The sequence below is a fragment of the Gossypium arboreum genome, chromosome 2 (genome assembly GCF_025698485.1).
Source record: "Gossypium arboreum isolate Shixiya-1 chromosome 2, ASM2569848v2, whole genome shotgun sequence".
Taxonomy (NCBI): Eukaryota; Viridiplantae; Streptophyta; class Magnoliopsida; order Malvales; family Malvaceae; genus Gossypium; species Gossypium arboreum.
The window spans coordinates 114438446-114452230 of NC_069071.1; the positions used below are offsets into that span (position 1 = coordinate 114438446).

General features: G+C 34.4%; 1 protein-coding gene and 1 pseudogene across 1 annotated transcript; both read left to right on the top strand.

Moving 5' to 3' along the window:
• The first annotated feature begins 555 nt into the window (after positions 1-555).
• Positions 556-4277, top strand: LOC108466740 (receptor-like protein 7; annotated as a pseudogene).
• A 2698-nt stretch (positions 4278-6975) lies between these two features.
• Positions 6976-10739, top strand: LOC108466855 (receptor-like protein 7). The gene has a single exon (XM_017767214.2). The coding sequence runs from the start codon at positions 7542-7544 to the stop codon at positions 10737-10739; it is 3198 nt and encodes a 1065-aa protein (XP_017622703.1). The 5' UTR covers positions 6976-7541.
• Positions 10740-13785: the final 3046 nt, after the last annotated feature.

Below are 13785 nucleotides of genomic sequence, written 5' to 3' on the forward strand. Positions count from 1 at the left end.
CTGGATGTAACATTTCATATTTTGAGACGAGAAAGTCTTTAGCACTTGAGCTTTTTATAAAGAAGGATCGTATTTTAAAATTCTTTCATGTTTTTTAATTTTCGACACTAAGACACTAATTAATCAACTAGGTACCAATTTTGGGCGTATCGAGGGTGCTAATCCTTCCTCGTGCGTAACCGACTCCCGAACCTGTTTTCTTGATTCGTGTAGACCAAAATTGTTGTTTAAATAAGTCAAACTATTTATTGAAAACAACCACTTTTATGAGGTGACCCGATCACACCTCGTCAAAAAGGATCGGTGGCGACTCCCGTTCTTTTATTTTCAAAATCCAAGTCGATTCCCGTTTTTCGTTTTTTTCAAAAAAATGGTTACGACAGACTGTATGAAGTAAATCCATTATAGTCATCAGCATTAAAATGACTCAATTTGAAAAAAAAAAAATGATGAATGAATTAAAACGCAACATTCAGCCTTATTGAATAAGTGAGTTTTGTCTCAATGGTCTGGTTATATTAAATTCAAGGATGGGCAGCAGTTTTGCGAGACCACCACTCAAAGTCTTCGTATGATTTTTCCAAGTTGCTAAAAAGAAGCTACAAACTTCAGCCAGTCTATTGAACAAAATAAATGCTAAAGAAAAGCCCACAAAACAACGCGTCATGTACTGATGCTGACTGCACATGGTTTGACGGTTCTTCCTTTTGCCTAGCATCTCATATCTTTGCTTCTTCTCTAATTTCAGAGTTTCCATCTTCCTTCATTCTACATTTTGCTAAAAGGGTTTGTTTTTTAGTTGCTGCCACTGAAAAAGGTTATGCCGAAAACTCGTGATTGTGGACTTGCTCCTTCCTCAACCTAGTGCCATTGTTATCTTCTTCAACTCTTTGTTGTATTGATATCTCTCATTATTGATACTAATGAGGATTTCACTCTTTTCATTGCTTTTCTTGAATTCTTTTGTATCGGTTATGTTTATTGTCGATGTGGTTTTGGTTTCGGCTCAATGTCAAAGTGATCAGAGTCGGTTGTTGCTTCAACTCGAAAGCAGCTTCAGCTACAATTATGATTCATCAGGAAAGCTGGTGCCGCTGAAATGGAATCAAAACACAGATTGTTGTTCCTGGGATGGTGTAAGTTGCGATGGAGGTGGTCATGTCATCGGTCTTGACTTGAACAGGAGATCAATTTCAAGTTCAATTGACAATTCAAGTAGTCTTTTTCGTCTTCAACATCTTCAGTGGCTCAATTTGGCTTATAACGAATTCAAGCCAGCTTTTCCTTCTGCGTTTGATAAGCTGGAGAATTTGAGTTATCTTAACTTGTCCCATGCTGGCTTTGAAGGACAAATTCCAATAGAGATATCACGCTTGACAAGGTTGGTCACTCTTGATTTATCTGTATCTTTATATCTTGGAAGACCATTGAAACTTGAGAAGCCAAACCTAGAGATGCTTGTTCAAAATCTCACGAAGCTGAGATTTCTCTATCTTGATGATGTAAATATATCAGCTAAGGGGAACGAGTGGTGCAAGGCTTTATTGCCACTGACCGAGTTGCAAGTGTTGAACATGTCCGGCTGTTATCTATCGGGACCTATACATTCTTCACTTTCCAAGCTTCGATCTCTCTCAGTAATTCACTTGGACTTCAACAACTTGTCTGCGTCGGTTCCAAAATTCTTTGCGGAATTCCCAAACCTGACTTCCCTCAGTCTTACTTACACTAATTTGAGTGGAAGATTGCCAGATGAAATTTTTCAGATACCTACATTACAGACTCTTGATTTGTCAGACAACGATTTACTCCAAGGTTCGTTTCAAAAATTTTCTCCCAATCTTTCTCTTCAAATTCTGTCACTTAGCCGCACAAATTTTGAGGGGCAAGTACCAGAATCTCTCGGTAACCTTGGAAAACTGACAAGAATAGAGCTTGCAGAATGTAATTTCAGTGGAGCCATACCCAAAACAATGAAGAAACTTACCCAACTTGTGTATCTGGATTTTTCCTTTAACCGTTTTTCTGGTCCAATACCATCATTCTCATCATCCAGAAATCTTACATATCTAAGTTTTGGTTATAATCAGTTAAATGGTGGAATTCATTCCACTGATTGGTCAAGTCTTTCTGAGCTAGAAATTGTTGACTTAGGAAAGAACAAGTTAAGTGGAACCATTCCACCGGCTTTGTTTTGCGTTCCATCACTGCAAAGACTTTTCCTTTCTCAAAACCAATTCAAAGGTAACCTTAGTGACCTTCATGGTAAGGCCTCTTCATTGCTTGAGGGACTTGATCTTAGTAGCAACAAGTTTCAAGGGCAATTCCCAATGTCCGTGTTTGAACTCCATGGTCTGAAGTTACTATCCCTTTCCTCAAACAACTACAGTGGATCGATACCAATGAGTGCCTTTCAGAACTTGAGGAATCTTTCTTACCTTGATCTCTCATATAACAGGTTGTCTATTGATGTCACCGATACTAATATTTCCTCGATTTCTTTCCCCACATTTACCACATTGAAGTTGGCGTCTTGCAACTTAACCGAGTTCCCTGATTTTTTGAAGAATCAGTCCAGTTTAATTCAACTAGACCTCTCAAAGAATCAAATTCATGGGAAAATACCCAATTGGATTTGGAAAGCAACAAGTCTCGAGTACCTAAATCTTTCTCAGAACTTTTTTGTGGAATTTCAAAGACCTTTGGAGAATATAACTTCTAATGTTCGTTTTCTTGACGCACATGGGAACCAATTGCAAGGGCAAATCCCAATTCTTAACCCATATGATGTCTTTTATCTGGATTACTCTTCTAACAATTTCAGCTCCATTTTACCACCTCACATTGGTGACTCCCTCCGGTCTGCTTCTTTCTTGTCCCTTTCAAATAATAACTTTCATGGGAGTATCCCTCAGTCGATATGCAATAGTACATCTCTTGATGTACTTGATCTGTCTAATAATTCCCTGAGTGGCCCAATTCCTCAATGCCTCTTTCAGATGAACGTGTCTCTTGGAGTACTGAATCTAGGAGGAAACAATCTCAGTGGCATCATTTCTGACACTTTTCCAGAAAGTTGTAAACTCTAGATCTCAATCAGAACCGATTGGGAGGAAAGGTTCCAAAATCATTGGGGAATTGCAAAATGCTGGAGGTTTTAGACATTGGCACCAATCAGATCAACGGCAATTTCCCATGCCATTTGAAGAATATAGCCACGCTGCATGTCCTTATTTTACGATCCAACAAATTCAACGGTCACATTGATTGTCCGGGAAACAATAGTGGATGGCCATTGCTTCAGATTTTTGACTTAGCATCCAACAATTTTAGTGGTAAACTGCATCTATCTGGTTTGGGGACCTGGGAGGCTATGCGGTCTAATCAAGATAAAAACCAATCAAAGCTCAAACATCTCATGTTTGACCTCTTAGAAGATGATGACCAATACTACTATCAAGATGAAATAACAGTTACCATCAAAGGCAATGAGTTGGAGCTGGTGAAAATCTTGACCGTGTTCACTTCCATTGACATGTCATGCAACAACTTTGAAGGGCCAATACCAGAAGTAATCGGCAAATTCAACGCACTTTATGCCCTCAACTTTTCACATAATGCTTTCACAGGTTCAATCCCATCATTTTTTGGAAAATTGCAACAGCTTGAGTCCTTGGATCTCTCAAGCAACAGCCTACGTGGTGAGATCCCTTTGCAGCTAGCAAACCTCAATTTCCTTTCATTTCTCAACGTCTCAAATAATAAGCTAGTGGGTCCAATCCCAACGAGCACCCAACTTCAATCATTTTCAGAAGCTTCATTTGAGAACAATACCGGATTATGTGGACCTCCTTTGAAGACAAAGTGCGGATCGTCACCACCAAAAGAAGACAGCCCTTCAGATTCTGAGACAGGGAGCATTATACAGTGGAATCATTTAAGTGCCGAGATAGGGTTTATCTTTGGGTTGGGAATTATCATTGTACCTCTTATCTATTGGAAGAGATGGAGGATATGGTATTTTGAGCGTGTCGATCGTGCTCTCTCCAGGCTTTTCCCTCGTCTTGGTCGTGAAACCAAAAAGCATGGGAGGAAAGCAAAGCAGAACCAAAGGAGGACCTAGCAACTATTGGGATTAAGTAGGGAACGAGTTAAAACAGGTACTTCAACTATCTTTTGTAAAGTTAAAATATAGTATTTATACTTGTACTTTTTTTTTTCAATTTCAAAACATCACACCAACAAATATAATAAATAAAAATTAACGTTGTTAACAATTAGATGTGAATTTTAAAATTGAAAAGTAGGATTAAATTTCTGAAGGATAAATATCAAAACTATATATGAACTTTGATGTGTAATGTCATATATGAAATTTGTTTTATGTAACTTTATACATGAAATTTTAATTTGATTCAATTTTCACAAAATTATTAACAACATTATCGAATTAGTACTATTTTATGTTGATATTGATCCAATATGAAAATAAATGTATGTGTTCGTTTCCTTAAATTTGTACAATTAAATCAAAATCAAAATTTTATGTATACATATGAACTACAATTTAATTTTCATTTGTATAATTACACCAATTCAAAGTTTATTTATCAAATTGCATATTTAATCAAAATTTATTTATAAATTTGATATTTATCTTATTCCTGAAGATAAAATTACATCAACTAAAATTTCAAATTTGTAAAAAATACGGTAGTTGATGGCATACTTTAACCTAACATGACTAAAATATGCACAAGCATCAAGGGAAAACTACTAGGTAGTGCATTCATGTTTGACTCTTGTACCAGTACCATGTACTTGTGTGAAGTAACATTAAGAAACTAAAAATTAATCTTAATGAAATGAGAAAAATGGGAAGAAAGACTTGGAAGTCAATGGTTTTGACATCTTATTAGTGAGAAAAAAGGTGTATGGAATTAATTCAACCAACCTTTTAATGGTGACAGGGTAAGGCTACCAATTTCCTTAAGTCTATTGTAGAATATATATACTTATATATATCAGCAATTGATGCCCTTATTAATGGAAAATTGTGGTAATCAAAGTAGTCTTACTTGGAGAAAATTTCTTCAAGATTAGATTATTGAAAAAAAAAAAAGGCTTATGGTCAAGGAATAAAGATAAAGAGGGACAAGGCATGATCCATCAAGCCTCACATGCATTGCACCAAAATGATAGAAATAGTCGAATAATGTAAAGATCAGACAGCTTAAAAGTTGAGAAGACTTCATGGAAATTTACCAAGTCTTCACTATGAAAGTTCAAAGTTAGAATTGAAGACTTCAAGTTGAAGATATGAATTCAGATTGTAATGCGGTTAGGGAAGGGAGTTATGAGAGAACCAGCTGGTTTGCATTGCAATGGCATGTGTTCCATGCATCCAATATTCCAAGTCAATAAGACCTGTGATGGCGATCACATCTAAAAGCACACAGAGACAGCCACGAGTTCTGAAATTAGTAGTCTTAATGTACATTTATTAGCTGATAATAAATGTCTGCAATTGGAGGATTGATTTCATCCTATGGTTTTTATTCTAAATCATGAGTTTTTTTCCTCTCATATCAACTACAAGGTTAGGATCTTCACCAGCTTCAACTCAACTTATGGAGGATTAATCCCATTTATATAAATAAGATTAAAGTAATAACTGTAGTTTTAACTCTTCTAATTTCAATGACTGTATGAAGTAAACTCCATTATAGTCATCAGCATTAAAATGATTCAATTTGGAAAAAGAAAAACATGTATGAATTAAAACCCAACATTCAGCCTTACTGAATAAGTGAGTTTTGGCTTACTCTAGCCAATGATTTTCATTGTAACTTGATATTTTTTTTATGACAACTTCTTATCCCGTAATCATATCGAGTTCTAATTAAATTTGGAGTAAAGTCGGGTCAGATCCCTAGAAAAGAAGTAAACTTTTTCAGTGTTAATTTTATCATGAACAAAATTTAAATCCAAAACCTTATTTAAAAGATATTGAACTCCTTATCACTTGATCCAACAAAGTTGCTAAATTTTTAGTAATTGATTTTCAAACTATTATAAGAGCAAATGAGCAATTCTTGAAAATGGTAATATTTGTTAAGCCTAATCTTGTTAAATTTTTATACTTTGTGTCCATTTATCTCTGAATTTTAGTAGGTATCGATTTGATATTTATTGTAATTTCCTTTTTTACTAAAAACATATTGAAGGATTACTTTTATTCAGTTAAATGACAATGAATTAAACAAAATTATATCGGTTTGGTTAACTAGTTAGTCATAAGTTTCTATTTTGTTAACCATTATAGTATGTTTGGAAGGAGTATTAATTTTTACAAGTACTTTTATTCATCTTTTTAATTGCATGTTTAAATACTAATTATTCTTTATTTTATGTTTAACTATTTTAGAACATATATTGTAAAATATATATTTCAGCAATTTACCTTTTACTTCTCTTTGTTTCAATAAATAGGATTAATTAAAGAATTTAAGATTATCTATCCCTTTAATTTATTGAACAATTAATAGACGTGAGTGCTTCTATTTTAAAAGTTAAAAGTTTTACTTAGGAAGTTTAAGGATCAAATTGATTAAATTTGTAAATGTAAAGGGTCAAATTTATTGAATTTTTAGAATTAGGATCAAATTAATAAAATATGTAAATATTTAAGGCTAAATGTATTATTATATCAATTAGAAAAAGCTTCCCATTATCAAGCGAGTGACCAAAATAGTAACAAATTGAAACATTAGTGTTTAAAATAAAAAAAATTTAAAGTTGAGTGATCAAAGTAGAAATACAGATATAGTTAAGTGATCATTTATATGGTTTGTCGTAATTATAATTAGTTGCAAATAGCAAAGTTTTCAAGTTTGGACCAGATGTCAAATTGATTAGGACATCTATTTGTTGGTCCTTTTAAATTCGATTACATAACTCATTAAAAATCCTGTTCAACAAGTCTATACCGACAACTGAATCAACCGGATCAATATCATTCTCCAAACTGATATCTAAATCCTTTCTCGATCTAACCAGCTGATCCAGTCGAGTTCAATCAACCTCGGAAAATAGTCTCGATGGTCCGTCTCAATTCGGGGATGGGCAGCAGTTTTCCATCAAGACCAATCAAAGTCTTGGTATGATTTTTCCAAGTTGCTAAAAGAATCTACAAATTCAGCCAAAGTCTATTGAACAAAATAAATGCTACAGAAAATCCCACGAAACAACAAGTCATGTACTGATACTGACAAGCCAAAGTCTACAACTAAAACCATGTACACACGCTTTGACGGTTCTTTCTTTTGCCTACCATCCCATTTCTCTGCTTCTTCTCTACTTTCCGAGTTTCCACCTTCCTTCATTCTTTTTGCTAAAAGGGTTTGTTTTTTATTTGGTTGCCACTCAAACAGGTTATGCCAAAAACTCGTGGTTGTGCACTTGCTCCTTCCTCAACCTAGTGCCATTGTTATCTTCGTCATAACTCTTTGTTGTATTGATATCTCTCATTATTGATACTAATGAGGACGTCACTCTTTTCATTGCTTTTCTTTTACTCTTTTGTATCGGTTATGTTTACTGTCGATGTGCTTTTGGTTTCGGCTCAATGTCAAAGTGATCAGAGTCGGTTGTTGCTTCAACTTGAAAGCAACTTCAGCTACGATCATACTTCATTAGGAAAGCTGGTGCCGGTGAAATGGAATCAAAACACAGATTGCTGTTACTGGGATGGTGTAAGTTGCGATGAAGGTGGTCATGTTATCGGTCTTGACTTGAACAGCAGATCAATTGCAAGTTCAGTTGACGATTCAAGTAGTCTTTTCCGTCTTCAACATCTTCAGTGGCTCAATTTGGCTTATAACGAATTCAAGCCAGCTTTTCCTACTGCGTTTGATAAGCTGGAGAATTTGAGTAATCTTAACTTGTCCTATGCTGGCTTTGAAGGACAAATTCCAATAGAGATATCACGCTTGACAAGGTTGGTCACTCTTGATTTATCTGTATCTTCACTTCTTGGAAGATCATTGAAACTTGAGAAGCCAAACCTAGATATGCTTGTTCAAAATCTCACGAGGCTGAGATTTCTCTATCTTGATGGAGTAAATATATCAGCTACGGGGAACGAGTGGTGCAAGGCTTTATTGCCGCTGACTGAGTTGCAAGAATTGAGCATGTCCCGCTGTTATCTATCGGGACCTATACATTCTTCACTTTCCAATCTCCGATCTCTCTCGGTAATTCGCTTGGACAATAACAATTTGTCGGCTTCAGTTCCACAATTCTTTACAGAATTTGAAAATTTGACTTCCCTTCGTCTTAGTGCCACTAGGTTGCGTGGAAGACTGCCAGAAGAAATTTTCCAGATACCTACATTGCAAATTCTTGATTTGTCAACCAACAAATTACTCGAAGGTTCATTTCCAAATTTTCCTCTCAATGCTTCTCTTCGAACTCTCGCACTTAGTGGCACAAATTATGGGGGGCAAGTACCAGAATCTATTGGTAACCTTGAGCAATTGACAAGAATAGAGCTTGCGACTTGCAATTTCAGTGGAGCCATACCCAAAACAATGAAGAAACTTACCCAACTTGTGTATCTGGATTTTTCCTTTAACCGTTTTTCTGGTCCAATACCATCATTCTCATCAGCCAGAAATCTTATATACCTAAGCCTTAGTTATAATCAGTTAAATGGTGGAATTCATTCCACTGATTGGTCAAGTCTTTCTAAGCTAGAAATTGTTTACTTAGGAAACAACAAGTTAAGTGGAACCATTCCACCGGCTTTGTTTTGCATTCCATCACTGCGTGGACTTCACCTTTATCAAAACCAATTCAAGGGTAACCTTAATGACCTTCATGGTAAGGCCTCTTTATTGCTTGAGGACCTTGATCTTAGTAGCAACAAGTTACAAGGGCAATTCCCAATGTCTGTGTTTGAACTCCATGGTCTGAAGTTGCTATCCCTTTCTTCAAACAACTACAGTGGCTCGATACCAATGAGTGCCTTTCAGAACTTGAGGAATCTTTCTTACCTTGATCTCTCATATAACAGGTTGTCTATTGATGCCACTGATACTAATATTTCCTCACTTTCTTTCCCTACCATCGTCACATTGAAGTTGACATCTTGCAACTTAACGGAGTTCCCTGATTTCTTGAAATATCAGTCTAGATTATCATATCTAGACCTTTCAAACAACCAGATTCAAGGGAAAATACCGAATTGGATTTGGAAAGTGAGAAGCCTTGGATACCTAAATCTTTCTCAAAACTTCCTTGTAGAATTTGATAGATCTTTGAAGAATATAAATTCTACTCTCAATGTTTTGGACCTGCATGGCAATCAATTGCAAGGGCAAATCCAAATTCTTCCACCATATGCCATTTATTTGGATTACTCAAACAACAATTTCAGCTCTGTTTTACCAGCTCAGCTCCTCCAGTTTGCTTATTTCTTCTCTGTCTCAGGCAATAACTTCAATGGGAGTATTCCCAAGTCGATATGCAGTAGCTTATATCTCAAAGTACTTGATATGTCTTATAATTACTTGAGTGGGTCAATTCCTAAATGCCTGACTCAAATGAGTGCATCTCTTGGAGTACTGAATCTAAGGGGAAACAACCTCAGTGGCATCATTTCCGACACTTTTCCAGAAAGTTGTAAGTTGCAAACTCTAGATCTCAATCAGAACCGATTGGAAGGAAAGGTTCCAGAATCATTGGGGAATTGCAAAGAGCTGGAGGTTGTAGACATTGGCAACAATCAGATCAGTGGCAGCTTCCCATGCCATTTGGAGAATATATCCAAGTTGCGTGTCCTTGTTTTACGATCTAACAAATTCAACGGCAGTATTCATTGTCACAAGAACAATACCAGCTGGCCAATGCTTCAGATTGTTGACTTAGCATGCAATAATTTTAGTGGTAAACTGCATCAAACATGGTTGGCGACCTGGCAGGGTATGCAGGTTGTCGAGGATGAAGCCCAATCAAAGGTCAAATATATTCAGTTCCAATTTCTGGAATACGGTCCAAATCACTATCAAGATGCAATAACAGTTACCATCAAAGGTTTAGAGTGGGAGCTGGTGAAGATCCTAACCGTGTTCACCACCATTGACATTTCTTGTAACAACTTTGAAGGGCCAATACCAGAGGTCATTGGAACATTCAAAGAACTTTATGGTCTTAACTTTTCACATAATGCTTTCACAGGGCCAATGCCATCATATTTAGGGAACCTGCGACAGCTTGAGTCCTTGGACCTCTCAAGTAATTACTTAAGTGGTGAGATCCCATTGCAGCTTGTAAACCTCAATTTCCTTTCATTTCTTAACGTCTCGAACAATAAGCTAGTTGGACAGATCCCAACTGGCACCCAGCTTCAAACGTTTTCAAAAGCTTCATTTGAGAACAACCCTGGATTGTATGGGCCTCCTCTAACAGTAAAGTATGTAAATGTATCTCGACCTAAAAATGATAGCCCTTCAGATTCTGAGACAGAGAGCATTATAGACTGGAATCATTTAAGTGTCGAGATAGGGTTTATCTTTGGGTTGGGAATTATCATTGTACCTCTAATCTATTGGAAGAGATGGAGGATCTGGTATTTCGAGCGTATCCATCGTGCTCTCTCCAGGCTTTTCCCTCGTCTTGGTCGTGAAACAAAAAAGCACGGGAGAAGAGCTAACCGGAACCAAAGGAGGAGGCTCTAGCAACAATCGGGCTTTTCCCCCTCTAACATCTTTTTGTATTGTTGATTCGACTGTATGTTGTTTTTGTTGCTTCTGTTTCCACCTTGTATTACCCTTGTTAGAAGTTTTATCCTGTTTCTTTTGGATTAAATTTTATTTTAATTTGAATTTAATCATAAAAATGTTTATATAAATATATTCTAATATTTTATAGTTTATAAGTAATGAAAAAACATTATCGAATCAAATTAAATTTAAATTTTTATATGGATTTTTTATTGAATCGAGATACAACCCCTCAATAAGTCTATTGCAAGTAAATTTATTCATGGGTTGAGTTACTCGATTCAGTTTAAAGGTCTGCTCTAAAAGTGAGATAATTTAGATAAAAAAAAAAGTTTATTTAGAAAACTAAGCCTCTGGTATGATCTTTTTGTTCAGGTCCGGCTCAAATTTGCAAAAAAGAAAATGTGATTTTGCTATTGTTTTCTTACTGTTTTTATGTCATTTCACTATTATATTGCTACTATTTTGCTGTTATTGTTTGGATATTTTATTATTAATTTTGCTACTATTTTAGATAGTGACGAAGCCAAAAAAAAATTAGGAGGAACGAATTAAATTGTATATTTTTACGATAGTAAAAATACAATTTTACCATTTTAATATCTATATATTTATAATTTTTAAAGGATTAAATCAAATTTATATCATTTTTAGGGGGCCAAAGTGTAATTTTGCCTTTGCTAATTTAAATTTTAAGGGCCTAAATGAAAATTTTCCATTTTAGGGGGGACCGGGTCCCTTGCCAGCTCCCTAACTACACGCCTGATTTTAGAGGTATTTACTTATTAAATTGCACCTATATTAGTGTTATTTAAGTATAAATATTTTTCTAATTTATTTTTAATTTGTTGGAAACATTTATTTTGATGTTTTAGTGTTTCTGATGTATAATATTTTAAATTTTTTTTATATAAAATTTTTTAATACAGACAGACCAGGTTCGATTCTAGCATTTTTTTTATCTGGGTTGGGTTAGAGGAAAATTTTAAACATATTTTTCGGGCCAGACCTATCAATCGAGCATAAAATTTTGTTAATACTCGATCCATGAACAACTCTAATTGCAAGCCGAAATAAAATATTTTAGAGAAAAAAAAGGGGAAATCTAGTAATTTTGATTAAAATTATGATTATATGGTATAAACACAATAAACACAATAATTAAACGATTGCAAGATAATAATAACATAAATATCAAACGGCTATCGTAATAGGTGAAAGAATCGTAATTTAGTTTAAAGAATTAATGTACAATTTAATCCAATTAAATCTAAAATTCTTTCTAAAATATTTCTCAAAAACAATTTACAACTCAAGTAATTTTGATCGATTCTTTCTAAAATGAAACTCTATCTAGATAGATGCCAATTTATAAAATGCACAAATTATTATTTTTGAATGGTATCATCTTGTAAAATGCACATTTCTATATAAAAATTTTTGGTTCAATTTATTAAGATATACTTAAAAGGTTTTTAAATTATAAAAGATTTTAGTATCCAAAAGAACAATTTCGAGTCACATGTGATAAAAATGTTAAAAGTGTCATAAAAGTTTTTGTATTACGACTAAAATTATATTTTATTCACTATATTTAAAAAAAAAAAAGGTGAATTAGCCTTTATATGTTAAGTCAAAAAGTAAATTAGACGCTTTGTTAAAATTTAAGAGTTAGATTACATTTTAGTGCATTCATGTTTAACTCTTGTACCAATGAACTCCAAAACTTGGTTCTATAATAAACTCATTAATGGAAATTTGTGGTAACCAGAGTAGTGTTACTTAGAAGAAATTTCTTCAGGATTAGATTATTGAAGAAAAAAGCTTATGGTCCAGGAAAAAAGGCAAAGAGTTGACAAAATATGATACATCAAGCCTTACATACGTTACACCAAAACGATAGAAATAGTAATTGGAAGTCTAAAAGTTGAGAAGACTTCATGGAAGAGAAAAGTACTTCATGAAAATTTACCAAGCCTTCACTGTTAAAGTTCAAAGTTAGAATTGAAGGCTTCAAGTTGAAGATATATGAGAGAACCAGTTGGTTTGCATTGCAATGGCATGTGTTCCAAGCATTCAATATTCCAAGTCAATAAGACCCGTAATGGCGGTCACATCTAAAAAAAGCTTATGGTCAAGGAAAAAAAGACAAAGAGGGACAAGACATGATCCATCAAGCCTCACATGCATTGCACCAAAATGACAAAAATAGTTGAATAATGTAAGGATCAGACACCCTAAAAGTTGAGAAGACTTCATGGAAATTTTGATGCGGTCGTTAAGAGTACTAAAAATATCCTATTCCCTATAAATAACGAAAAAGAAATAGTAAAAGGGAAGTAGGTCGAATCCTCAGGGACCGAATTATACGAATGCTTTTCTCAAATCTGTGTTCTGGAAAAATTAAAAAACAAAATTTAAGAATTGATTTTGGAAGCGAAAAATAAAATAAAATGTAACGACCAAATTTTTTGTGGTGTCGGAAAGCAAAGATTCGAGATCACTAAATCCGACAAGTATGTTTAGAAATTTTAACAAATAATAATTATAGGCCAAGTGCGAACTTAAAAGAATTGTTTTTAATTAGTGAATTTTGCGATTTTAAAAGAATTAATCAGGTAAATTTGGTTGAAAACGAGGTATCGAGACCTCGGATTTATAAACCGAGCCATAAATATTTTTATAAATATTGATGGAGTGTTATTAAGTTAGTATTAAAGTTTCGTTAGAAAATTTTAACGTTTGGTTAGTCAATTAATTAAAAAGGACTAAATTGAAAATAGTGTGAAATTTATTAAATTGTGATTAAATAGTTTAAGTGATTAAAAAGGAGGGATTTAAAAGGCAATTGGACCCAAATTGTATGGGCTGGACGGTTGGGCAAGAAAATCAGCAAAAAAGACAAGGAGAAACAAGGGCAAAATGGGAAATTTTGCAAATTAAACATATAAAACAAGACAAATTTGAAAAATCTAGAGATATCATCATTTTTCTTCAGCAA